At 38.2% G+C, this 25424-nt stretch overlaps 1 protein-coding gene across 9 annotated transcripts in view; it reads left to right on the top strand.

Annotated features, from left to right (window-relative positions):
- Positions 1-25187, top strand: part of LOC136841729 (glutamine and serine-rich protein 1-like) — a 132013-nt gene extending 106826 nt beyond the window's left edge. For all 9 annotated transcript variants that reach the window (XM_067108979.1, XM_067108972.1, XM_067108978.1 and 6 more), the window contains 4 exons: positions 353-450; positions 887-1057; positions 19000-19182; positions 23957-25187. In XM_067108979.1, the coding sequence (XP_066965080.1) occupies positions 353-450; positions 887-1057; positions 19000-19182; positions 23957-24088 (584 nt within the window). In that variant the 3' untranslated portion in view covers positions 24089-25187. The remainder of the gene's footprint in view (positions 1-352; positions 451-886; positions 1058-18999; positions 19183-23956) is intronic.
- The last annotated feature ends 237 nt before the right edge of the window (positions 25188-25424 follow it).

Genomic DNA, 25424 nt, shown 5'->3' with positions numbered 1-25424 from the left:
ATACTCTTGTTTGTTATTTTAACTAGAATAATACACACACACACACACACAGAGGTCACACACAGGTCTTTGACATCACACACACACACACACACACACACACACACACACTGAAATTGTACTCTCTCTCTCTCTCTCTTCTCACTGAAATTGTACTCATTTCAATGTCTATATTGCTTGTGGGATCTTTGTCTCTCTCTCTCTCTCTCTCTTTTTTTTTTTTTTTTTTTTTTTTTTTTTTTTTTTTTTTAGCAAAAGCATTTAAATGTCTATATTGCTTGTGGGATGTTTGTATACCCAGTTGGATTTAGACATTGCATTTTATCTTTATCAGAGATTGTCCCTTTTTCAGATGATTACTTTGTGGAGAGAGTTAAAGTGATTGATGAACTGGCAGAGCAGAGAAAAAAGAAAATAATAGAAATTGTTCAGTGGAATGAGAAATTTCGGGTAAGTGCCTAGTTTTAATTAAAGAGTTGATTATTTTGTGCTAAAATAGAGAAAGTTTTTTCTGTGTTGACATAGATTTAGTGATCATTTAAAGTAATGTTAGTATATCTAGAAATTTTAGTGAACTAGACTGATGATAATCTATAGGGGTAGTAAATTTGATTTAAAAAAGGACAGTGATTATTGGTATTAGTTTTTTTGCCAGATCCTGTCCCTTATTCATTCTTTTAGTTTATCACTAGAGTAGTATTGCAATGGTTCCTCTCAAGTTCCTGTAGTTGTTACTGGCTTGTTTCTTAGGTTTAACAGCATATCTCGCAAGTGAACTAATTTTTGAGTTGCCAGTTTTGGCTGTCATTTTACAACAGTAGCATCTTTGAAATACTGAGAGCAAGGGAAAAGTTTGAAAAATGCTAATTTTTTGGGGACTTTTCAGAATTCTTTGGATACATGGCCCTGTATCAATGTAATGATAACCAAAAATGCAGATACATGCCAAGCTTGCTCTAAGCTACCAGCCACTAAGCTGTCACAACTGTATGGGCAGCCATATAACCAAGAAACTCTGCGATCACGAGAACCTTTGCCATCAGAAGTAGACACCAAGGTAATGTTGAAATTTAATAATCTGATAGTTGGTTGAGTCTTGAACTTGTTCAATGCTTTTTCATGTAAGTTCTCAAATGGTTATTATATTTTCTGGTGTCAAAGACACTCTGTGCCTGAATTTGCTCCCCAGTTTTGACCAGCAAAATTTTAAAATTAAATGAACAATAAACTCAAGATTAAGGTTGCACCACTTTTAAGGGTTGATGGCTTTCGTTAGGTTGGTGCATTGTGCATTTTCAGCTGTCTCATGCATTGAAGCACCATGGCTTCAGTTGTTATATCATATTGATTATTGTAGTTTTCAGTTAGTTTATTTTAATGCATTTGTTTTATATTTTTTAAAGTTCATTTATATTAATATGTAACAAGATTTTCTGGAGTGAATATACCAATGAGTTTATTTTAATGCATTTGTTTTATATTTTTTAAAGTTCATTTATATTAATATGTAACAAGATTTTCTGGAGTGAACATACCAATGAACTGAAAACTTGAACGGATTACCAAGTAATGAGGACGTGCAAGCTGATTAGCCATATTTCGTTAGAAATTTTCGTAGCCAACAGCATCTCACTACATGTAAATATATGGGCTACAGCTGTTGCATTATTTTAAGGTTTTGAAAGCCTAGGTACAGACAGTCCCCAGTTATTGGCAGGGGTTTCGTTCTGACGGCGTGATGATAAGCGAAAATCTGCGATTTCCAGCGGACATTGGCAATTTTCATTACTGATAACCGGGGCCTGCCTGTACTTCTCTTATTCTTTCTGGCATAGAGTGAACCAAGTCTTTGAAATATTGATCATTAACCTCTTCAAACCAAAACCTCTGGATAGCATCCTTCAACTTGGCCACAGATGTTTTCTTTCTTTCCATGGCATTCAGTTTTTGTTTCATGTAAGCCCAGCAATTTTCTATTGGATTTAGGTCTGGTGAATTGCCATGTCATTCTAACCTTTGAATATTATGTTCCTTAATTACCTCATTAGCATCTTGTCATTAGTGTCTTGCATAGAGACTCGCATACCAAATAGGGCCTTATAAGGAACCAGTTCATTCTCTAAAACATTATCATACCTCACACCATTCATAGTTCTACTCTGTGGAAGGAAATAAAACCACTGCTACCCCCATATCCACGGAAACATCCTTGTCCTGTTACATAAGTTGGAAGCTTTACAGTCTTGACTGTTTGATGCCAAGCGGTTTGACCCTCAGGATCCTTGTACCTTCTTGCCAGAAATATGAATGATGTGAAAGCATGATTCATCACTAAATACAACTTGTTCCCAATGCTTTTTAGTACAGTGTAAATGATCTTTACAAAACTTTTTTCGCTTATTCTTCATGGCGTCTGAAAGAGAGGCTTCTTTGCAGCAATGTAAGAGGGGAAACCAATGGTTATTCTGTAAACAATGTTGTACAGTTCCTTCTGAGACTTTTCCAAGCAACATGGGATTTTCTGCCTCCAAAATCTTTGCTGGGATTGATGGATGTTTCATAACAATCCTTTGTTCATACACAGAACAAACCTGGGTCTTAATGTTAGGATAAATCTATTGGCGCCAGCTGGAAACTGGTAAAAATAAAACGACACTACCAGATGTACAGTTGAATGATGGAATACACATCACTCTTGGTGGAAACAAAAAAAAAGATCGAATACAGACTGGTAATATTGCAGTAAAACAATAAGTTAATAATTGACCGTTGAGTCGTCTCCTGTAGTTGGCTGATAAAAGAATATATGTGTAATTACATATATTTATTTTATTTTTATGGTAGTTTTGTTTGTTTACTGTTTTAACCAAGTATAATTTATACACACTATTCAGAGATCATATACAGGAATCCTTATTACTTTATGATTGTTTTGTTTATTTACTATTTTAACCAAGTGTAATTTATACACTTCAGAGAACATATACAGGAATGCTTATTACTTTTTAGGAATATAACCTTTCTGTGGGATGTGATAGGCCAATGAAAAATGTAACCTGCAACTTCTAGGATGCATAATAAATTTCTGAGACATATTTCAGAGAAAAATGGTGTTTTCGACACCAGGAAATATGGCATCTCAATAAAGCATTCATCTAGCTATAAGTTAACTGAAGCAGCAAAGAAAGTATTTCACAGTTGTACTTGGTTGAGTTTGTAGGTTGTCCATTTTCTACCATTGCACTTGCAGGAAGCTCACGTGTTTCTGGCATTCAAGTCATTCTTACAGTCGTGAGAGGTTTACTGGTTGAAAAAATTTTACACTTAACAAGTAATTACATTGCTATTAGTTCCTACTTTTCGCGGCAGCTTAAGCTTTAAACATTTTGCAGTGGTGCTCATATTGTTTTGGTGTAGGTAATAGACCCCACCCACTTTCGGGAAAGAATAGGTACAACCGGCTCAGGTATTCAGTTTGTTCCTGCCACCATCGACTGAACTCCATCACTGGATAGCTTTGTTTTGATTTGTTTTCACCGGTTGTTTGTGGACATCGCCGAATTTGGTGAAGTACAATGTAGTTTTTGGTAGCGCTAATCAGCTTTTTTCCTAAATTGTGACTTGATATATCAGACTCGAGTGCTCATAGTGTTAGGTATTCCATCAAGGGCTGCAAGACGAGAATGACATATGTTAAGTATGACACTCATACTACAGTATCTACACCTGTAACTCCTTTACCTGGCTCCCTACCTTCCGAGCCCAGTGCCTTAGCCAGCCTTGAAGCCCGAGTAGATAAGAAGTTTAGCGTTATGTTAGATACCATAACCCAATTGGGCGCTTCTGTTGAGATCTTGGTAAATCAATCGACTGCAAGTGCTGTGTCAGTGGAGGAGGTGGCTACTCGTCCCGCCGACACTCCTAGACCTAGGTCCCTGTCAAACTCCCCTAAACCTGGGAGAAGGAAAACCAAACATCCAAGGGAGGTTGGTGGGGTTTGCCCATGGGCAGTTCCCCCCTCAGTTGAGCATGTTGCCAGTCCCAGGTACAGTAAACCCCCGTATTCGCGTTCTCACGATTCGCAGACTCGCATTTGCGGGTTTCTACCCATTATTTGTGGAAAATTTGCCCATTCACGGTATTTTTCACAGAAATGTTCACTAATTACTGTATTTTCATATAATTTTCATGAATAAATGCACTTTTTGTGATAAAGCTATTAAAATATTCAGGTGTAAGCATTTTTACAGGGTTTTTCTTGTGTTTAAACTATTAAAATGAGCTGTTCTAAGTGTTTTTAGAGGGGTTTTAAGTATTCGCAGATTTTAGCTATTCTCGGGGGGGGGGGGGTACGCATCCCCCGCGAATATGGGGGCTTCACTGTATTGACAGACAGCCACTGGAAAGGGTCTTACGGATCTCCTAAACTCGGTCCCTGTCAGACTCCCCTAAACCTGGGAGGAAACATACTGTCGGTCCATGGGAGTCTGTAGGGATTTTTTTTGCCTCCAGATAGTTACTCCTCAGTTGATCCTGCTGTCCGCGGGTTTTGACAGACAGCCATTGAAAAGGCTTCCGAGTATATGTGCACGCCGTATTGACAAGGAACCCTGATTCTGACGTGGGCAGGAGGCGCATTCATACCGTTGTAAAAGTCAGCGGCTCCCGAGCTCAATCCTCTGCTTACTTGTAAGCGTTCCAGAGATCTAGGACAGATTTCTGAACGTTCTTGCAGCTTCTAGGACCAGGGAGATAGCCCGATGTGTGCTGAGTTGCTTGTACCGCAACTCTCATTTAAGAAGAGCGCCGTTCGGCCAGTATCAGCTAAGCGCTCAGTGGGGGGCGTTCAGTGTCAGCCGAACACCCAGTGAGGGGAGGCAGGACTAATGCTGATCGCACGTCTGGCACCAGGCGTTCGGCTGTCGTCAAGCAGCCAGTTGGTGGTACTGCTGCACGTTTCGAACATTTGAGCACCTAGTGACGTATATTGATGCAGTGGATTACGAGCTCTCGAGTGGAGGTGAGCAAGCCCTCCAAGCCGAGTGCTCCAACCACTGTTTGGCGCCTGATTGTCCTATGCGGGTGATTGCTTGTCGCCAGGCGGTTGGTTGGTGTCAAGCGGCCAGTTGGTGATATTGCCATACGTTTCGAACGTTCGAATAGCAGTCGAACGCCCAGTGACGTATGTTGATGCAGTGGATTATGAGTGCCTGAGTGGAGGTGAACGTGCTTTCTGAGCCAAGGGTTCCAACCACTGTTTGGCGCCTGATCGTCCTGTGTGGGTGATTGCTCGTCTGGCGCCAGGCGGTCAGCTGGCGGCAAGAGGCCAGTGGGTGGTACTACAGTGGTGCAGTGGATTACAAGCACCCAAGTAGAGGAGAGCATGCTGTCCGAGCCGAACGCTCCGACCATCATTTGGCGCTGATTGTCCCACATCAGTTCACCCACCTAAACGACCTCTACCAGGAAGCGTTCTGTGCCAGATCAGACTGTAACCGAGTGTTCTCAGGACTTTGATGGTTCATTGGTTTTGGTGACTTCTTCTGTGACATCTCTCCTGACTCATTTGCCGCACTCACCGCCTCATTTGGCACCACATCCTGACAAGCATTTAACATCTCATACCACTTCCGCTGATCGTCCAACGCAGCCAGTTTCAACTATTGTCAGTGTTCCGGTGGAACACTCCTCCCTGGAACGGACTCATTGTCGTCTCGATAACATCTTGAGCCTTTTAAAGAAGCCTTCAGCTACAGTGCAAGAATGAAAGGACTTAGCTGTTCCTTCGTGCTCATCCTTCAGCCAAGATAGGCTTTTCATCAATGGAGTTGGGTCATTTGGTGAAAGACTTATTCAAAGTCTTTGAAATATTCAGTTTCCTTGATTGGAATATTCAGTTTCCTTGATTGGACAGTGTGAGCTCTGACAGAGAAGACTGAAGATTCCACAGCTCTACCGGAATTTTACTGCAAACTGGCCAGGAATTTCATCCTGTGCAGACAAGGCGGTTCATGATGGATTGCAAGAATTGGCTGCTCTCTTTGCCTTAGGCGTATTGAAGAAGAGGGAGCTGGGGTGTCTGTTTGTCACTAAAGGAGTCATTCCTCCTCAGAAATCGTTTCTGCTCTGCCCCGTTGGACCGAGATAGTCTGTTTCCCAGAGCTACTTTGGAGCATGTAGCCTCAGAGCTTCAGAAGAAGACTACCCAGGGCTTGCTATTGCAGTCCATTAAACGCCCAAAGCAGCTGATTCAGATACTTGTGGCACCTGTGTATTGTAAGGGTGACCTCTCCTTTGCAACAGTGGCCTTTTTGTGGCGGCAGAGCAGGGTATCAGCTGACCACATGCCAAGCCCTGCGCGGTGCGCATTGTCATCAAGTCATCTACCAGACCCTCTTCTAGCTAGTGAGGGTCCGTCCTCCATGTGCTGGTGGGAGCAAGACTTCTCCATTTTTGGAAGAATTGGCATCAGCACCCATCAACTTGACAGCCTACTCCGTAGGCTCACAGAGGTTTTTAGCCCCGTTAAAGGAGGTTACCTCTCTGCTCCAAATAAAAAAGGGGGCCATAGAAATTGTGAAAGACGTGAACTCGAAGGGGTTTGACAACCGCATCTTCATCATACCCAAGTAATCGGGAGGGTGGAAACCTGTCCTGGACTGGAGTGCTGTGAATTTTTTCATAAAGACCATGAAATTCAGCATGGAGGACGCATACTTTCATGCTCCAGTCCACCCAGAATCCAGAAAGTACTTGAGATTCGTGTTCCAGGGCAGGATCTGCCAGTTTCGAATGGCCCAGTTAGCGTTAGCTTTCCGCAGAGAGGGAGACTGCATGGTCTGCATAGACCTACAAGATCCCTACCTTCGCATCCTGATCCACAGCTCATCAAGGAAATTCCTGTGGTTTGTCTGCCAGCAAAGTGCAGTTTCAAAGCCCGACACTTTGATCTTGTGACAGCCTCTTAGGTCTTCACTTTGGTCCTCCAGCTGGGCCTACTCACAAGGAATATGACTGAGAAGGTACATAGACAACTAGCTCATCCCCGTGCCATCAATCTAGAAGGTAGAGAAGGACAGGGACAAAGTGTTGGTACTGTGCCAGGAAACAAGGGTGATTATGAATCTGGAGAACTCAGACCTGGTGCCAGAGCAGAAGATGAAGTACAGTATTGGAAAATGTTATTTCAGTATTCCTCTTAGTAGCTGTGATACTCTGATGTCTTTGGTTCTGGCCTTGGCCAGCGATGAGCTTGGTGTGTGAGAAGATAGGGAAGAAGAAGAAGCATGCTTATCATTCTTCCTCGTAACCTGTATCATCATTGTCCTCTGCCTTGAGCTGCTTTTCTCCTTCTCATCACTGGAGTCTTCCACCTTTGTAGGAAGGTCTTAAGACCTTACATAAGAAGCACAGGTAGACTTCTCACATGTTCTTCTCCTTGGAGGGGAGCAGGGACGAGATCACTGGCATGTGGTCATGTACCTCTGGCAGGGCTGCCCCTCCTGTATGTGCTCATTTGGACAAGACTGCTCCATCCTCATTCCACCAATGAGTTCTTGGGTTAACATCTAGATGAGCCTGGGCATTGTGTTCACTCTGCACATGCTAATTCTGGTAACCAGATGCATCTAGCAGGTTGGGACAACTCTCTTCCTTGCACCTGTTCTGTGTGCATGTGTGTGTGTGTGTGTGTGTGCAAGGTCTCTGAGCCGTGCCCACTCCTTTCTGGGAGGTGTGAAAAGCTGAACGGGCACATTATTCTTGCGTCATGTGTCCCTATTCTTTGGAATGGACATAACCTGACTGTTCTCACTTAAAAGATTTCTGATTGCAGCCATCTCTTGAACCTGTAGTTTGCAACATGAACTTGAGGAGGGTGAAGGCAGCAATGCACGCTCTTGTTCCTCTCTCTCTTCTTCTTCATTGGCTACGGTGTCCAAGAACAGAGCAGGAGGTTGGTCAGAGTCTGAACTCCCTTTAGACAATGACACTTGTGGATCACGGCTGCCCTCTCCTACAAGAGGTTCATCCTGGTTCAGTATAAGATTGGGAGCATGCTAGGGGGCATGAGTCAGATGTGACTCTCTATATGAAGAGGGTGCAGCTCATGCCTTAGGGGAACCAAAGGATACTGAAGGTCCCTCTACTCTGGAACCCCCTGCAGGCTGAACTGGAGCAGTACTTCTAAGCGATTATTGTGCTCAGTCATGAAAGTAATATTCTCAGGAAGGCAACCTTGGCTTTATACCTCCCCTTGGTCTTGTGTGCAGAGCTGTCCTTGCGGGTGTTTCAGAGGTTTGCCTTTTAGTCAGGTTGCTCTAGTCACAGTTGGCCTGTGGTGGTTTGGAGTAGATGAACAACCTGATCTCTGGGCCAAGTAGTTCCCTTGTCTCCAGCAGATCAAGCAAACTCCTCCCCCAGCTGCTTTGATGTCAGAGGAGGTGTTATACATCTTAGGATGCAAAGGCTGCTTCTCTTTAGTTAGACTTGGTCTCTCAACTTGACAGATTACCACCTCCTGGAAAAGACTCTCTCATGAAGGACTTCCATTTCTGCTAAGTTGGATCCCTTGGAGTTTGTTGCCATGGGTGTTCTACAAATGGTTTTGTTAAATATTGTATTATACAAGAATTAATTATTTGTTTCTTTTACTGCCAAAACTGTTCTTTGTATACATATATACATTAGTCATTCTTTGTATGCTTTCATATTTTGTCTTTTATTCTGGAATAAAGACACATGTCCAGTCTGCTGGATTTTTTTAGTATGCCCCACAGTATATGAACACTCACTTGTGGTTGAACACATTGAAAGACTTCAGGGTGACAGGGATTTCATCATGTGATGAGGAAATTATTTTCAGGAGATTGTTGGTGTCTGGAGTCAAAGCCCATAGCTTCCTAAAATACCAGTGTACCAGCCAGTGAGCTAACCTCGTCTTTTAAAGGAGAGTTAGAATTATCTTTTGCTTTTAAAGGCAGGTTTCTCATGAGCATAGCTTCTTGTTAAGGTACAGTTTTGTGGTGTATTCATCACAACTCCTTCCCATGAGAAGTGATGATGCAGCTATTGAGCATAGGCAGTCACATTCCTTTGACTTTATAACATTAACCTTAAAGTGTCCCTCAAATCCTCTTTAGATAAAAATTCTGTCAGATCTAAGCCTGTGGGCTGAGTAAAACCACCTTCCTCAGGGGTTGTGGAGAAGCCTGCGTTTCAGAAACCCAGATAATCTGCTTAGCCTCCTTCCTCTAAGAAAGGTGGGGAGGTGTTCAAAACTTTGTCCTCTCCATCCAGGGAGGGGTGTGGCCACAGAAGTCGGCTGTCCCCTTCAATCATTGACACAAGTAGGGGTTTCCCATCTTGCCATGGGGCTAAATGGAAACAGCAGATCCTGGAAATTTGTGGAAAATTTGGAAGTACATTTTTTTCCCATTAGTACTTTCCTCCGCTGGACTAGCCACAGCTCCTCAGGTGTTTACATGGTATCACTTGGTCTCAGCTTGTGCCCACTCAATGGTTATTTTTCTGTGGCAATACCTGGACACTTGTGGTTAGTCTTAGCATCCTCCAGGGGATGGCTTATATAGGACTGTCTTCTTTCTCTTTCCACAAGTTTGGTATCTTGATCAACTGGAAGAAGTCTTTATCTCATCCTAAGCCGCATTCAATGTACCTGGGAAAGTTTCTGGATTTAGCAGGAGTGAGAGCCTTCCTGGTGGACTCGCACGTAAGCAAGCTCAGATATAGTGTCATAGTTCCTGTCTTGGCAGAACAACCAGCTCTACTTCAGCAGGTGGTTATCTGTCTTCCCTAGAGAAGCTAGTGAATCATGGGTGGATTCACCTTCGTTCGCTTAAGTGACAAGTAAAGCAACATTGGTCTACTCATGGAGAGACTCATTTTTGGTTGAGTTGAAAAGAGGAGAACTTAGCATGGTGGCTGGACGCATACCTTAGAGGAGAACTCATGTTTTGTGGGGCCAGCTGACCCACCTTGTCTGCACATCAATGTTCTGAAGATGTTGGAAGTGTAGTTTAGGTATGAAATTGTTTAGTCTTTTCAGTTTAGTCCAGAAGTAAGAGGAATCAGATTAGTTCTTCAGCCTCTGGGAAAGATGAACGTACTAGCTGATGTGCTCATCCAGAAAGACCAAATTCTTCCCACAGAATAGACCTTGGATATAGAAGTGTGCAAATGACTATGAAGATTATAGAGAAGCTCAGTGGTACAGTAATTTTCAAAGGTGATGCCCCACATTATTTTTAATTCATTGTACAATTCAAGAGATCATTCAGTTGCCAGTTACTCTTTTTTAGTATGATTGTCATCATTTTGGATTGTTACTCTTTTGTAATTAATATCGGTAATTAACCGTAAAACCACAGATCATGTTTCCTCGATAAATGGCCAATGTAAGTTCAGTGATTACTGTACTGAATAATTTCTCCAGAGAAACATCATGTTTCCTCGATAAATGGCCAATGTAAGTTCAATGATTACTGTACTGAATAATTTCTCCAGAGAAACATCTGCGGTCCTTGTGATAAGCATTAACCATTGAGTGTTGTTAACCTAGTGCATAAGCATTGTTATGTGAATTGTAAATTAATTTTCATTCTGCTTTTGGAGCTTTATATTGAAAGTAATAATGATTTCAATTAATAAAGCACAAAGTAGTTTAATGGTTAGATATATTGCTTGCTCGAAGAGAGAATCATTGCTTGCCATGGAAGCATTTTCATAGATCCAGTTCCCCCTGTTGCCAGTCAGGCACCTCTGTGGCTCAGCTTAATGGGCGTTGCATACAGGCTGCAAGTTGCTAAATTAGAGAATGTCCTTATTAATACGACAGCTTACAGAAGGATATTCAATTTGCAATTGTTGCATAAACTCTAAATCAAATAATTAACACAAAGTTGATGTGAAATTTGAAAGACAGAATTAAAAGGTAAAATCAATGACTTTATATGCATGTAGCCTTGACTGAATGATTAAGCCTATTTTACCAAGCAAGGGAATAAATTCAATTTATTAAATAACAAACTGGGAAGATTTATTCTTCCCAGTTTTGTTATTAAACAATTAGAATTTTTGGGTATTTAAATTATGTTGTAAAACATGATTTTCCACCAATTAGAGGAGATAGCAGAAAGGCTCTTTCAGCTATGGATAAGCCCCATGATAGACCTGTTCGCTGTAGGGTTGAATGCTAGAGGTCTATTGTTCGGAGGCTCCAAACTCCTTTGCTGTGGCGGAGGATGCCCTTCAACATCCTTGGGACAATTTGGAAGTTTATGCCTTTCCCCCCCTTTTGCCTGATCTGTCAAGTCTTGAACAGGGTAATGATTTCCAAGAATCTCAGGATGACCATAGTAGCTCCCATGTAGTCCTATGCAGTGGTTCCCAGATTTGCTAACCCTTCTATCAGCAGTCCCAAGAGAAATTCCCCCCTCGGCACAACCTTCTCTGTCAATCTCACATTGAGAGGTTTCGCCAATCGGTAGGATCCTGATCTCTTCACAGATGGAGACTATCCAGTATCTCCTCCGAGCGAGAGGCTTTTCTTGCAGAGCAGTAACAGAGATGTCTGGCTGTCTCAGAAGATTTTCCTCAGCCTTGTACCAGGGAAAATGGGCCGTCTACTGTGATTGGTGTCGTTGACGGGGTTTCTTTCTGGTCAGAATTTCTGTTCAGCAGGAAGCTGACTTCCTTATTTTTCTCCGTAGGGAGAAACACCTTTCTGTGTCTGCCATCAAAGGCTACAGAGCTGCTTTGGGTATGGTCCTACATTTGAAAGATGTAAACCTGTCTTCTTCAAGGGAAATCTCAGTGCTGCTCAAAAGTTTTGAGCAGTCTTGTTCTCATAGAGAACTTAACCACCTAATTGGGACCTGACTCTGATACTAAGCAGTCTCACTCAGGCTCCATATGAACTTGACCCTCAAGACAGTCTTCTTACTGGCCTTGGCTTCATTGAAGAGAATGGGTGAACTTCATGGTCTCTCTTTTAGTGTTAAGACACACGAGGGGTTGGGGGTCCGTAGCCTTCGAATTTGTCCTGGAATATGTAGCCAAGACTCAAAAACTCTCGGCTCATGATGACAGATTTGAGTCCTTCTCAGTACCTTCCCTGGGAGATTTTGTTGATAGCAATCCAGATTAATTGCTTTTATGTTCTGTCAGAGTACTGCTTAGTTACCTTAAAAGGACTCATCACCTCAGACCTGGGTGTCAAAGACTGTTAGTACAGGCCGGAACAAGAAAGAAGTGCCCAAGAATACCATCTCCTTTTTGGCTCTGTGAGATTAGCAGACATGCTTGTAGTTCTTCAGCCTCTAATGCTGACACAGTGCATGCAAGGGCACATGATGTCAGGAGTTTGGGTCCCTCCTTGTCATCCAAAAAGAACTTGTCTGTTCATAGGATTTTGAAGGCTGGTACTTGGCTTTGTCATACCACCTTCACATCCTTTTGTCAGCGGGACGTTGCCCACGGGCCCTTGGACACTTTTTCCTTGGGTCTGGTGGTGGCTGCTCAACAAGTTGTGTAGCTCATCCAGTGCCCCTGGTGGGACACTGTATCTTACCTAAGATGATTGTATGAAAGTGAGAATAAATGAGATGGACTGGTCTCTTTCTTTTCTCTTTCCCCTTTTCTTCTCTACCAGCGGGCAGTGAGAAGATTAGTCCTTCATGTGCTGAAACTGGTTAGATACAGGTGAGTGAGTGGTCATTCTGTTTAATTATACGTTATTCATGCACAAATTAACCCTTAAACGCCGACTGGATGTATCGTACGTCGACTAAAACTGTCTGCCGGGTGCCGAGTGGATACCGTATTTGGGGGCTTTGAGAATGGAGAGATCTGTTGGGCAAAGCATCTGTGATAGTGGCTACCACTCACCCCTTAGTGCATACCGACACCATTGTGGTGATCGATCTAGGGGTAGTAACCCTGGCATTATGGATAGCTTTTTTCTCTGGTATATTTAGCAATATTTATACCTAGAAATGTGTGCTATTTGAACCATTTCACTGGGTGACACAGGTCTTCCCCCAGAAATAGATTTTTCCGTTGTCAAAATCCCTTTTTTAAATATTCGCGGAAAAATAGTTATAGGCCTAGTTTGCGAAAGATTTTAAATCACACGCCTTGAGGGATGCTGGGAGTTCACGGATCACACTGTTGTTTTGTTTACAAGCGTTACCCAGCCGCGCATGCGCGAATTTCTCTCTTCTCGCACTACAGAGCATCAGCAACGCATCTCAGAAATTCTTTCGTCACTTTGTCGTAATTTTTGCACCATTTTATATTAGCCGTTACATAAAGTTTTATATATGAAAATGCATGCAATTTCATGTAGAATATAACAAAAAACAACCCATGGTTGTAGCTTTCATAAGTTTTGAAATATTTTCATATAAATCATGATAAGTGCCAAAATTTCAACCTTCGGTCAACTTTGACTCGACCGAAGTGGTCGAAAAACGCAGTTGTAAGCTAAAACTCTTACATTCTAGTAATATTCAATCATTTACCTTCATTTTGCAACAAATTGGAAGTCTCTAGCACAATATTTCGATTTATGGTGAATTTTTGAAAAAAACTTTTTCCTTACGTCCGCACGGTAACTCGGCCGAAAATCTCAGAAATTCTTTCGTCACTTTGTCATAATTTTTGCACTGTTTTATGTTAGCCGTCACATGAAATTTTATATATGAAAATGTGTGCAATATCATTTAGAATACAACAAAAAACAACTCATGGTTATAGCTTTTATCAGTTTTGAAATATTTTCATTTAAATCACGATGTGCCAAAATTTCAACCTTCGGTCAACTTTGACTCGACCGAAATGGTAGAAAAACGCAATTGTAAGCTAAAATTCCTACATTCTAATAACATTCAATCATTTACCTTCATTTTGCAACAAACGGGAAGTCTCTAGCACAATATTTTGATTTACGGTGAATTTCTGAAAAAAACTTTTTCCTTCCCTCCGCGCGCGGTAACTCTGCTGAAAATCTCAGAATTTCTTTAGTCACTTTGTCGTAATTTTTGCACCATTTTATATTAGGCTTTACATAAAGTGTCATTAATGAAAATGTGTGCAATATCATTTAGAATACAACAAAAAATAACTCATGGTTGTAGCTTTTATCAGTTTTGTAATATTTTCATATAAATCACAATAAATGGAAAAAATTTGACCTTTGGTCAACTTTAACTCGACCGAAATGGTTGAAAACTGCAATTGTAAGCTAAAACACTTACAGTCTTGCAATATTCAATCAATTACCTTCATTTTGCAACAAATGGGAAGTTAGCACAATATTTCAATTTATGGTGAATTTTAGAAAAAAATTTGTTTTTATATCCGCGCGTTACGAATTCATGCATCATTTTGTGATAATATTTTCTCTGTGTTGCTTTGATTGTTTTACAATTTCTTATATACCAAAATCATCGCAATTTAGTGTAAAATACAACGAAAAAAAATAACTCATTAGCTTTAACCGTTTTGCTCATAGCGCGATTTGTATACAATTATATATGATATTTTTTTTCATTTCTGGTGTTTGCATACCAAACTTCAGGCAATGAGAAAAAAAGGAGCCAAAAATGAACTCTTAATCTTAAAAACTATGCGTGCTGTGATTTTTTGAAAAAAACTTTTTTTCCGCTTCGGTGCTAACTCCTGAACGCCCCCGGCATACGACAGACACTTTTGTAAATAGAGGTTCAGCGTTTAAGGGTTAAGTACTCTAGGAAACTAGTCCTTTCTCTCTTTAACAAGAGGAGAGAGGAAGGATAAGAAACCTAATTGGTGGCTAACATAGGCCTGTTGTCTGAGCAGATATAGCTCTATAACTTCCTATTATACAATGTCTCTTCACATTGTGTATTAGCTCAGTAGTCTGACTGTTTGGTAAACTATTTCTCTAATAGATCAGAGGCTTACGTCTCCTTCCTTTGCCTTCCTTTAGTCAGGCAGTGAGAGCAGTTGTGCCGAACCTCCAGCCAATTCATGGCTTTCCTCCCACCAAAAGTGAGTCTGTCCTTATGTTAACATTCAGGTTTGTTCTGCACATGAACAAATGACAAATTTTCAATTAATTTGTATTTTTCATAGCTAACAAACTTGCAGTCTTAACATATACTACCCACCTCTGCCTCCCCTCAGTCTTACCTGGGGTGGAAGAAACTGAATGCGTCATGGCATCATGGGTGAGAGGAGGTCAGTGGATGCCTCCTCTCTCATCTCATTGACCAAACCCCATTGCCGCCAATTCCTTGTTCTACAATTTTATATGATTTTTACCAGTTTCCAGCAGACGCTAGAAGAATTTATCCTTAAGTTACCACCACAGGTTTGTTAGCTATGAAAAATACAAATTAATAAAATTTGTCATCTTTTAACTATTGTTGATGTTGCGATTGGATGGTTGCTTTCGAAGTCAATCATCTGCATGTCTTCATCTTCTGTCACGCAGCAGGGTCAACCTGATCTTTGATTTTCAAGTCTTCCTCTTCCATGAAATCTTTTTAGCCACATATATAGTTTTTCTATCTATTAAGAGACATGCTATTTCTTGCCAAAGAATGATTGTGTTGTCTCAGGTATTGGTCTAATCACCAATCAATCCAATTGATAGGTAAGAGGTTATGTAACTGCTGACACAGTGTTGGAAAGCAATCAGAATTACCAACCTCACACTACTTCCCTGCTGAAGCTATACAAGCATGGTTGTCACAGTTGATATTAAGGAAGCGGAAATTTAGCAAACCAAGATTTTTGTTCTTTTTTATTCTATTAAATCTTGCATTGTTTTATGAGTTTTGGATATAGTTATTGATATTACAGTATACTAAATATTGAGTACAGTCAACCCCAGTATTCGTGGGGGACAGGGACCACAAACACCCACAAATAGCTAAAATCCGCAAATAAATTACATCCCCATCTAAAAATGCTTGTAACTGGCTATTTGAATAGTTTAAAATCCAGACCCCCCCTTTAAAAACATTTATAACTGCTTATTTTAATAGTTAAAACACCAAATGTATACCTTAAACTATCTTGCTACATAGAATATACCTTAAACTATCATCTAAATCACTTTAATATTATTTCAAAGTCATGTTATAACATTACCCTTAAGAATATATGGCTTACAGCTGTGTTTGAAAACTATTCAGGTTACCCCTATTTTTAAGTACATCCATTTTCTCTCATATAGTATTTCTCTGTACTGTACAGTACATGGGGAAACACTGTTAGTTAAATACTGCATAAAGTACCTTAATATTTAATATGCATTGAAAAAAGAATACATTTAATTGATAGTTTGTTGTGTTTACATTAATATTAATGTTTGAAAATTAGTAAATAATTTTTCATCATAAAAATGTATTTAGTAATTAGCGAATATTTCTTGATGAAAAAATCTGCGAGTTACCGAATTTTTCATGAATAATTCGGTGATAGGTCCCACAGAAAAATTCACAAATCCTGAACGGCGAATAGGCGAGGGTCGACTATATATTAAATATAATTTTTCCACCGTGATCAAAATCAACTTATTTTCCACTTTGATCGTAGTAAACATTGGTAATGTTGGCAAGCTTGTATTAAGTGAAAATTCTAAATTGTTTCCTCTATATTTTGAAGTGATTACTTTTATGTACTTATTCTTACGATTTTCATGTTTCATAGATTAGATACTTGTACATCATATTTACTCTTATTTTGCTTATTAGATCTTTTAATGCCACCAAAAAAAATGCAATTGAGCTACATACTGTAATTGTCAGTTATTGAATTTCAAGCAAAATAGGGCATCACTTTTGGAACTTACTGTACGTCACTTTGTCACATCTAAGAACCATTGTCTTTCAATGTGTTGTTTCCCCTACCTGAGCCCCCAGAAATTGGCAGGAAACTCAATACTAATCAATTGAAAGAAAGTGGAAGCATAGGCCTTTCCTCCCATTTGCCTTGTTCAGGGTAGTAGTAAAAGTAAGGTCAACTTTGATTTGTAGGATGACTCCCTGGTAGCCACAAAAGGAGTTCTTTCCATATCTATTAAAACTTTTCTCTGATTTTCCAGTTACCAGTGCACCTCATGCTATTCACTGTAGTAGACATTACTTAATATTCTTTGCAGCATCCCTGTGGCCCCTAGCTGGAACCCCTTTCATTCCTTTTACTGTACCTCCATTCATATCTTTTTTCCATCTCACTGTCCACCCTCTCCTAACAATTGTTTCATAGCGCAGCTGCAAGTTTTCCTCCTATTATACCTTTAAAACTTTTTACTCTCAATTTCCCTTTCAGCAGTGAATGACCTCATAGGTCCCAGCACTTGACCTTTGGCCTAAATTTTATATTCCATTCCATTTCATTCCCAGTTACCTGTCTAACAAGAAAGATCTACTCAGCTAACCTCATGTTGGGAAATCTCATCAGAACCTCCACATGCTTCAGCTTGACTGCGTGGTTCTTTGAGAGAGAGGCTAAGTTGATCCTTAAGGAGACTGTCAACTAATGAGCTGTATCGCATCAGTGGTCAGGATATTGGTTCTGGTGTCAGTCTAGAGGGATTTTATGCACCTAAACCTTTAAGAAGAACATTGTTAGGTTTTTAGATATCTTAGATCTGGTAGGAAGTTATCTGCCCCTGCCAGTAAGGGTACAGATCATTGTTGTTCCAAGTTATCAGACCCATGAATGTGGACTTACCTTATGATAAGGATCTACACGAGGTGATCAGATCTTTTGAAATTGTGATTTCCAAGCCTAGTAACTAATCCCCAGCATGGAACCTAGATGTAGTATTAAAATATTTGATGCTTCTGCTCCTTTGAGACAGTTTAAAATTTTATTCCTTCTTGCTCTTGCTACTGCCAAAGAGTGACCGAGATGCCAACTTCTGTCTCAGCTGATGTCAGGTATAATATTGGCAATGCTATTTTAACTTTTTTTTCACGCATGTAAGGCTAAGAATGATTGTGTAAAACTTTACCTAGATTGTCTCTGAACTCGTGGATATGCTTTGTCCTTTTGGAGCTCTGGAAAGTGCTAAAGCTGTTATAGGTGGTATAAATAATTTTTTGAGTATTCAGAAACTGGGGCTTCCATGTTGTAAGCCCATGTTGTAAGAATGTGATGATTCATTTAATTAGAGAATTAATTAAATGAGCTCATGAACATCTTCCTTCAATTAAGGTAAAGGTTTATAATGGAAGAGCTGTAGCTAAGTTTTTAACTTATTTTGAAGAATTTTATTTTTTACTGATATCCTATGCCACTTGGAGGTTTAATTCAGTATTTGCCTCACAGCCTTTGAAAGATAAAGAAATAGTTTTTTTTTTTTTTTTTAATTTTACTTCAGGTCCTTTGCTTGCTAAGGGACTTGAGATGCTCAAACCCAAAAGGGGTTACTACTTTTCCTTTCCCCCTTTCCTAAATTCCTGGTTTATTTTTTATTTATGGGGAGTAAGAAGGTACCAGTTGTATTTAGGAGCATAGTTTCTCCTCAAGAGAGGTATTTTTTAGTTGGCTGTCTTGGTTGTACGACTAAAACTCACGGTGTAGGTGTTGTGTCTCATTTTGTAAGAGTGAGATTCTCTCTGTAATGATTACCTCAGTTGACATAGCCCCAATAAGTACTTAGCTTTGATGAAGGACTCCCAGATAGTCAGTATTAGCTCTGAAGATTCCTTATCAGATAGGGGTTTTCATGAGGATGGTGTTCCTTTATTTTTACTGTTAGTTGATTTGTATGGCAGTTAAAATGTAATTATGAGAGTTTACTAGCCCTCCATCCACATCAGGTATAACTGAATGAAATTTTTATTTTTTACTGCATCAGTCAGCTAGATCAGTGTTTGGTATTGAAATAATTTTATTATGAAAATTCATAAACATTTGAATTATTTCTTAGTAATCAATATTTAACTGCTCTCTTTGTTAATTTGAATTTTTACTTCACAGAATTACGAAGTGTGTGAACGTTGCTCGAATCTTTCACAAATGTACAATAAAGTATCACACCAAAAGTATGATTACTACTCACAATGTAAGAGTACAGTAACCAACATGCGTGTTACACATCCAAGCAAACATACTACCACCATACTTCGAGATCTCCTGGCCAATGATCATTGGATTATGGGCGTAAGTAGGATGTTACAAAGCTTCTAAGTTTTAGATAGTGCTTGAATATGCAAATATAGGTTGTGCTAAAATGCTTGAATATGCAAATATAAGTTTTGCTAAAAGTGAATTTTAAATTAGTCCGTGATGGGTTACCTTAGCTAAAAAGTTTATTGCTCAAATAAAATTTACAAATGGCTTGCAGATAATATTTACAAAATTTAGTATATCATTGCAAGACAGTAGTGGTATTATGGAATTGCCGATAAAAGGTAATAAACATACAGTATATTCATGAAGGGGAAGGCTCTATGACTAATAAAATCAGTTGAAGAAATTATTTCAGGGTATCTTAAGCTTCCCATTACTATAATTTCACGGTATCTTAAGCTTCCCATTACTTTACTGTCTCCACATAATCTAGAAAACCCCCTAACTCGAGGTATGTGGTTGGGAAATTGTTTCAGCAATTGTTTAGCCATCAAAAATCAGAGCAAAGTAGAAGTATAACATCATGATGTACAGACCAAGATATCTTTCTTAGATTTGAGAAGCATTCTGAGCAGTAAAATGATGCTTCCCACTGGATTAAGAACTGTTCTAGAAAAATACAAAGTAAAAGGCAGAACATGTAATTGACTAAGCAGATTACTTTTATAGTGATCATTGTGAAAGCAGAGTTGAAGAAGCAGTCTATGTATTATAATATTAAAAAAAGGACTGGATGTGGCTCGGCTTACAAATTTAGTAATGGTAAAAGAAATTACACCAAAAGTACAATAAACTGGTTTACAGCAAACTGAAATCACAAAATGATAATAACACATTTTTATCAAAGCAGAAGGAGAAATAGGAAAAATTAGAGCATGCACTGAACTTTCCAAAAAGATGGAAAATGTTAAAGCTCTAGGACCATCAGAAATAACATTTAATTAGTTGATAGTAGCTAGAGAAGCAGTGATGAGGAGCTGACCCTAATGAGTAGCATAAAGGGGAGAGGGGACCCAAAGGTTGAATGTTTTCATGTGGATACTACACCAATGATTGGCAGTGGCAAATGTGAAGTTCTACACTTAACTGTAGAAGAAGTGGTGGAAAAAAAGTTTGGAAAAAAAAAATCAACAATTGGTAATTTAGTTGGAAAAAAAATCAACAATTGGTAATTTAGTCTTTTTTTATAAGGGAATGCAAGATGTGGTCTCTGTAGTAAAGCAATGCACAAGAATTACCATGCAAAATAAATATATAATCTGTTTAATAGATTTTGACAGAGTTCTAGGATAAGCAATTTCAATTCCAGTATGAAAGCAGAGAGGTACCAGAAAGAAGGTGATAGCTGTGTGATTACAAAATATATATAGACGAAAGCAGTGACAGGTGCCACATAGAATTTAAATGAAGTTGGTATCCATCAAGGTCCATACTTAATCTATTGCTCTTTGTCCTGAAATGAAGGAAGCTACAGTGGAGTGCAAAAAAGGGAGGCCCCTGGAACCCATTTACAGTATACAAATGATCTAGAAACAATAGAATAAAGAAAGAAGCCTTTGAGATGTTTGAAAGGTGGAAAATTGTGGTGAAGATAAGAGGATTGAAAACCAATGTACATAAAACCAACGATATGATGACATGAGAGGAACTGAAGCAGATGATGTTTGTAAGGACATGATGTATGGTGAATGCAGTTTTATATACACAATATAGTAGATGGTGTCACGGGATGCATAAGAACAATTCATAACAAGGCAGTGGAAGAGGATATTCAGTTACAGGTAGTATGTTAGACTTTGGAGGAAGTAGAAATTATCAGTATCATTGAGTGACATTTCTGACCTCTCGTATGGCTTACCTCAAAGATTTGTTCTGAGGTTTAAGGTAAAAATTGGAGGGAGGTTAAGTTGTAGAAGTTGGACAGCTAAGTAGGACGAGTCAGCAGGTAAATCATTTAGATAAAACGTAGGAATGAACACAGTGCTCCCCTACTTTTTCGCGGGGATAGGTTCCAGAACCCACCGCAGAAATGCAGAATCCCCTGTAAAAATGCTTATAACTGCCAAATACCCTATACCCCTTAAACTAAAACACTTATAACTGTCTATGTTAAAATTTCACCGCCTAATTTAGTAGTTCAAACAAAAATACACCCCAAACCATCATCCCAAAACACCTTAAGTCATCTTAGATTAGTACGCTTTTCCAACTGTTTCTCTTATGTATAACGCGCCGCATAAAGTGCTTATAACAGTGATTTACTTTATTAAAAATATTATTAAAGTAAACACAGCAAAATCTCTGTAAGAACGTTTGACAAACCCCTGTATACATAAGCATAGCCGATTTCTCTCACAGTATTGAAGTCATCCCTTTTCTTTATATATTGGGAAAAACAATTAAAATAACACTAATTTTTTTTCCATAGAGCAACACTGTTTATTCACTAATTGCTGTATTTTTTCATCTTGTGTTCGTGACTAAATACAGATTTTTATGATCAAAATAATTTATAGTGTACTTACGATGTAGTAATAATGTATCTAGTATTAAGCTCATTCCAGGTTGGGCCCCAGACTGAGCATAAGAGGTATATGCTTTCTCTCTCTCTCTCTCTTAAGGGTAATGTAAGATTTATTTGAAATTTATTTTCCAGTAAAAGCAGACTGGAAAATAAAATTATAATAATCAGCAAATATTTGAAATACTTTGCAATATGCTCTACCATCCAAAAACACTTTACTGTAATACATCTTACATTACCCTTAGAGAGAGAGAGTATGTCTCTTATGCTCAATCTGGGGCTCAACCTGGAATGAGCTTAACCAATACACTATAAATCATAAGAAGTATGTACACTGTAAGTCATTTTTATCATAAAAATCAGTACAGTATTTAGTCACGAATACAATATGAAAAAATACAGTAATTAGTGAATAAATAGTGTTGCTCTAGGGAAAAAAAAGCAAATTGGTGATAATTTTAGAGATAGGGTCCATAGAAAAAATCTGTGGATTGGTGAAAGTTCCTGCAGAAAAGTGAAAGATGCGTTCCATAGAAAAAATCTGCGGATTGGTGAAAGTTCCTGCAGAAAAGTGAAAGATACATTCCACAAAAATCTGCGACAAAATGAAGCTTGGAAAAGTGAAGTGCGAAAAAGTGGCGTAGTACTGTACGTAGCTGAAGAAGTTAAACCATACAGTGGAATTGATGGAGTGTTAAATCAAAAGGTGAGCATTGCTACCTTATGATTGAAGGGATTTGCTTCAAATTTTTACCACTTATTAAACAACTAATACTGAAAATACATGTGAATGGAAATCACAAAACTCAACCTCTTAAGTTTATAAATTTTACAACTGAAAAAGTTTAAGTTTAAGTTGTTTTTTTTTTTTTTTTAACGTGACAACAAAGATGTATAGTTATACAATAGGCTGTGAAAGTTTCATTGAATTTTGTTCAGCTTTCTTCAAGGTATGTTCGTTTACTTTTGTGAAATAAAAGGTTTGAAACAATGGCAAAAAAATATTTACTTATTTTGTAATTATGAAACTTTTGTAAGTAGAAAGCGGTTTTTTTCAGTAAAATGGATTTCTTCATATAAGAAACATCTGAAATTTGCAAAATAATCAGGGGGAAAGAAATATGCTCCCAGCTTGGTTTCTTTTTTGGGCGATTAACATTCGTGAAATCTCCAGTGGAGACTCACATCTTTTGTTCCGATTGTTTTTCTTTTCAGTTCTGATAGTGCATGTAGTTTTTATATTTTCTCTTATAATACATCTCTTCTTTGTTCCTATTATGATAGAAAAAATTGTACTCAGAAATGCACTAAAAAGCCAGGTGTAACGTGATTCACAAAGCACGGTGTGTTACTTCATGTAGTGCCCGAAGGAAATATTGCCATATACTTACATATTTTTTATTTGTGAATAGACACCCTTTAAAGATATCCTGAGGAAATAAAACACAATATCCATCCTTTTTTTATCATTTGTCAAAAAAAATAAACTGACTTGTAAATGATTTCACTTATCAATTTTGTAAAAGTAAATGGTGATGAGGAAAATTGCTGTTCATTTGCATATGTCTGTATATCGCATGTTGAGTTACATATCATGGTTATTTTACTGTAAAAATAAGCCAAGAAATACAAAACTCAAAATAAGTCGAGAAACTCAAAACTCAAAATAAGTCGAGAAACTCAAAACACTATATGTAAATTGTTTGGCGCACTGTGTGGTGCCACTTTGACAAGTGTTGAGAGGAACAGAAATTTTGAGTGAGTTACCTTGATCTTACATTTTCCCCAATGGTGTCACGAGAGAAAACAGAGATATTTTAATGGGTAACGTAAGTATATAAATTATTTTGAACTAAACACAATTAGAATATTATTTACAAGTCTTGTGACAATTTGTTGCTCACAGGGCGATAAAAGCAATGAACAAAATTGTCAGTTAACCCATCTAAAAAATTTTTTGAGCAATAACACTTCAGGATATGTTTATTTAGCCATCAAACATTCCTAAACTGTCAGAAACTCAATTTTGATAATTCCTTGAAGTTCAAAGATTGGCGCACCCTTTGAATCATGAGATGGCGCTGTTGGAAGAGTTAAACCGTAACATAGAAATTATGGAATTAAATAATGAAATAGAAGCTTGGCTTACAGCCTTATGGCAAACTTGTGTTGGAAGAGACCACCAGTAATCTAATAGAAACAGATACTAAATAGAAGTAGAAAGTAATTTTAAGTTACTCTTTAAAACTTCCTTTTGAAATAATTTCTCTTTGTTTTCAGCTGTTCCGATCAATGTGCACTACTTGGATTAAGGTAGACAGATTGTACCAGGAAGAATGTAATATGCAGAACAGAAATACTGAGCACAAGAATGAAACAAGACCTTCTGAAACTTCAGAAATGACAACGTGATTGGAAGTTATATCCAGTAATATTTAATAGTTAATACGTAAATGACATTTGCAGTATATGGTGAAAAGAAAAAGTTATGGGAAAGCAAAATTCACAAAGGTTTCATGTAAAAGATGAAAATAAAGGTCATAACTGAATTACAGGAACATTTGATGAAATGTTAAATGATTTTGCTTGTGGAGTTGTGATACCCCTCAGTACCATCATACCGGCTTTGTGTCAAGTTTATTTCATGTTGAAATTTCTTTAATCTCTAGCATATAAAATGTACTGTAGGTGAATAAAACAGTAGACCTGCTTACTGTTGGTTTTTATATTTTATAGAGTAAATGTATTTGGTTATTCAGATGGTGCCAGTAAATATGGAGATGACTTGGGATTATGTACAGATAACAACAAATGATATATTCAAGATTACAAATTTGTGCTTCTTGTATATTTTAAGCCACTTGTAATTATAACTCACTATGTGCTTTAATGATGCATATGCAAGTATTAATTCCATCTTAGTAGCTCAGTTGACTAAAATTCATAAGCAAGAGACTGTAATAATTGTAGGTGTCTAATATTTTGAGAATGGATGTGCAGCTATTATAGCACATAATGAAAGAGAGGTTGATGCATACAAAAGTACACAAATTCCAAGAATAAGTGTGAATTGAGTGGCTCGTGCATTTGCCAATTCTTCCTTCAATTGTTATAATAAATAATTATTCCTTGTGTATTTTATGTTCTTTTAAATATCCATATCTCAGAACCACTTGGGGAGCTAAAAGTTCATATAAATCAAATGAGAAGAGTTTATATTTTCTTTATAATTATATTTCACCAACAGCAAGAAACTGCCTTCGTATATTTAAAGTACTCTTAGGCATCTGTGTTCTGATGTTTTTCAGATTTGAAAGCACAAAAGGCCTTTAAAATGAAGATAAATACTACTTTCCACCGTAGCTGAAATTAGATAATTTTTAAGAGTCAATATTGTGTATTGGCTTTCCATTTTGTACCTCATAGATTTTATGTTTTGTTTTGTTAAATTTTCAGGTAGTAATACTTGGAATGATAAGGTATATAATGATTAAAAGCTATTTGAACATTCTTTTGTCTTTTTTATGGTTTTATATGACATATATTTTTTAACCTGTGAAAGTTATATTTATTAGAAGTTACAGTGTATTAGTGTCACTTTGAAAGTTGAGTTGACACTTGTATTTATTTTTACAGTATTAACTAAAGCCAGCCATGTGTGGCTTTCCTTCTGTATCTCTACTTTATCCCTCCTCTGCTTTTATAGGGAAGGAACTGCCCATTATTCCACCTTTGTCTATACATCTTC

Source organism: Macrobrachium rosenbergii, chromosome 9 (assembly GCF_040412425.1).
Source record: "Macrobrachium rosenbergii isolate ZJJX-2024 chromosome 9, ASM4041242v1, whole genome shotgun sequence".
Taxonomy (NCBI): Eukaryota; Metazoa; Arthropoda; class Malacostraca; order Decapoda; family Palaemonidae; genus Macrobrachium; species Macrobrachium rosenbergii.
The sequence above is the reverse complement of the archived record's forward strand: the minus strand, read 5'-3'. Positions and strand labels throughout refer to the sequence as shown.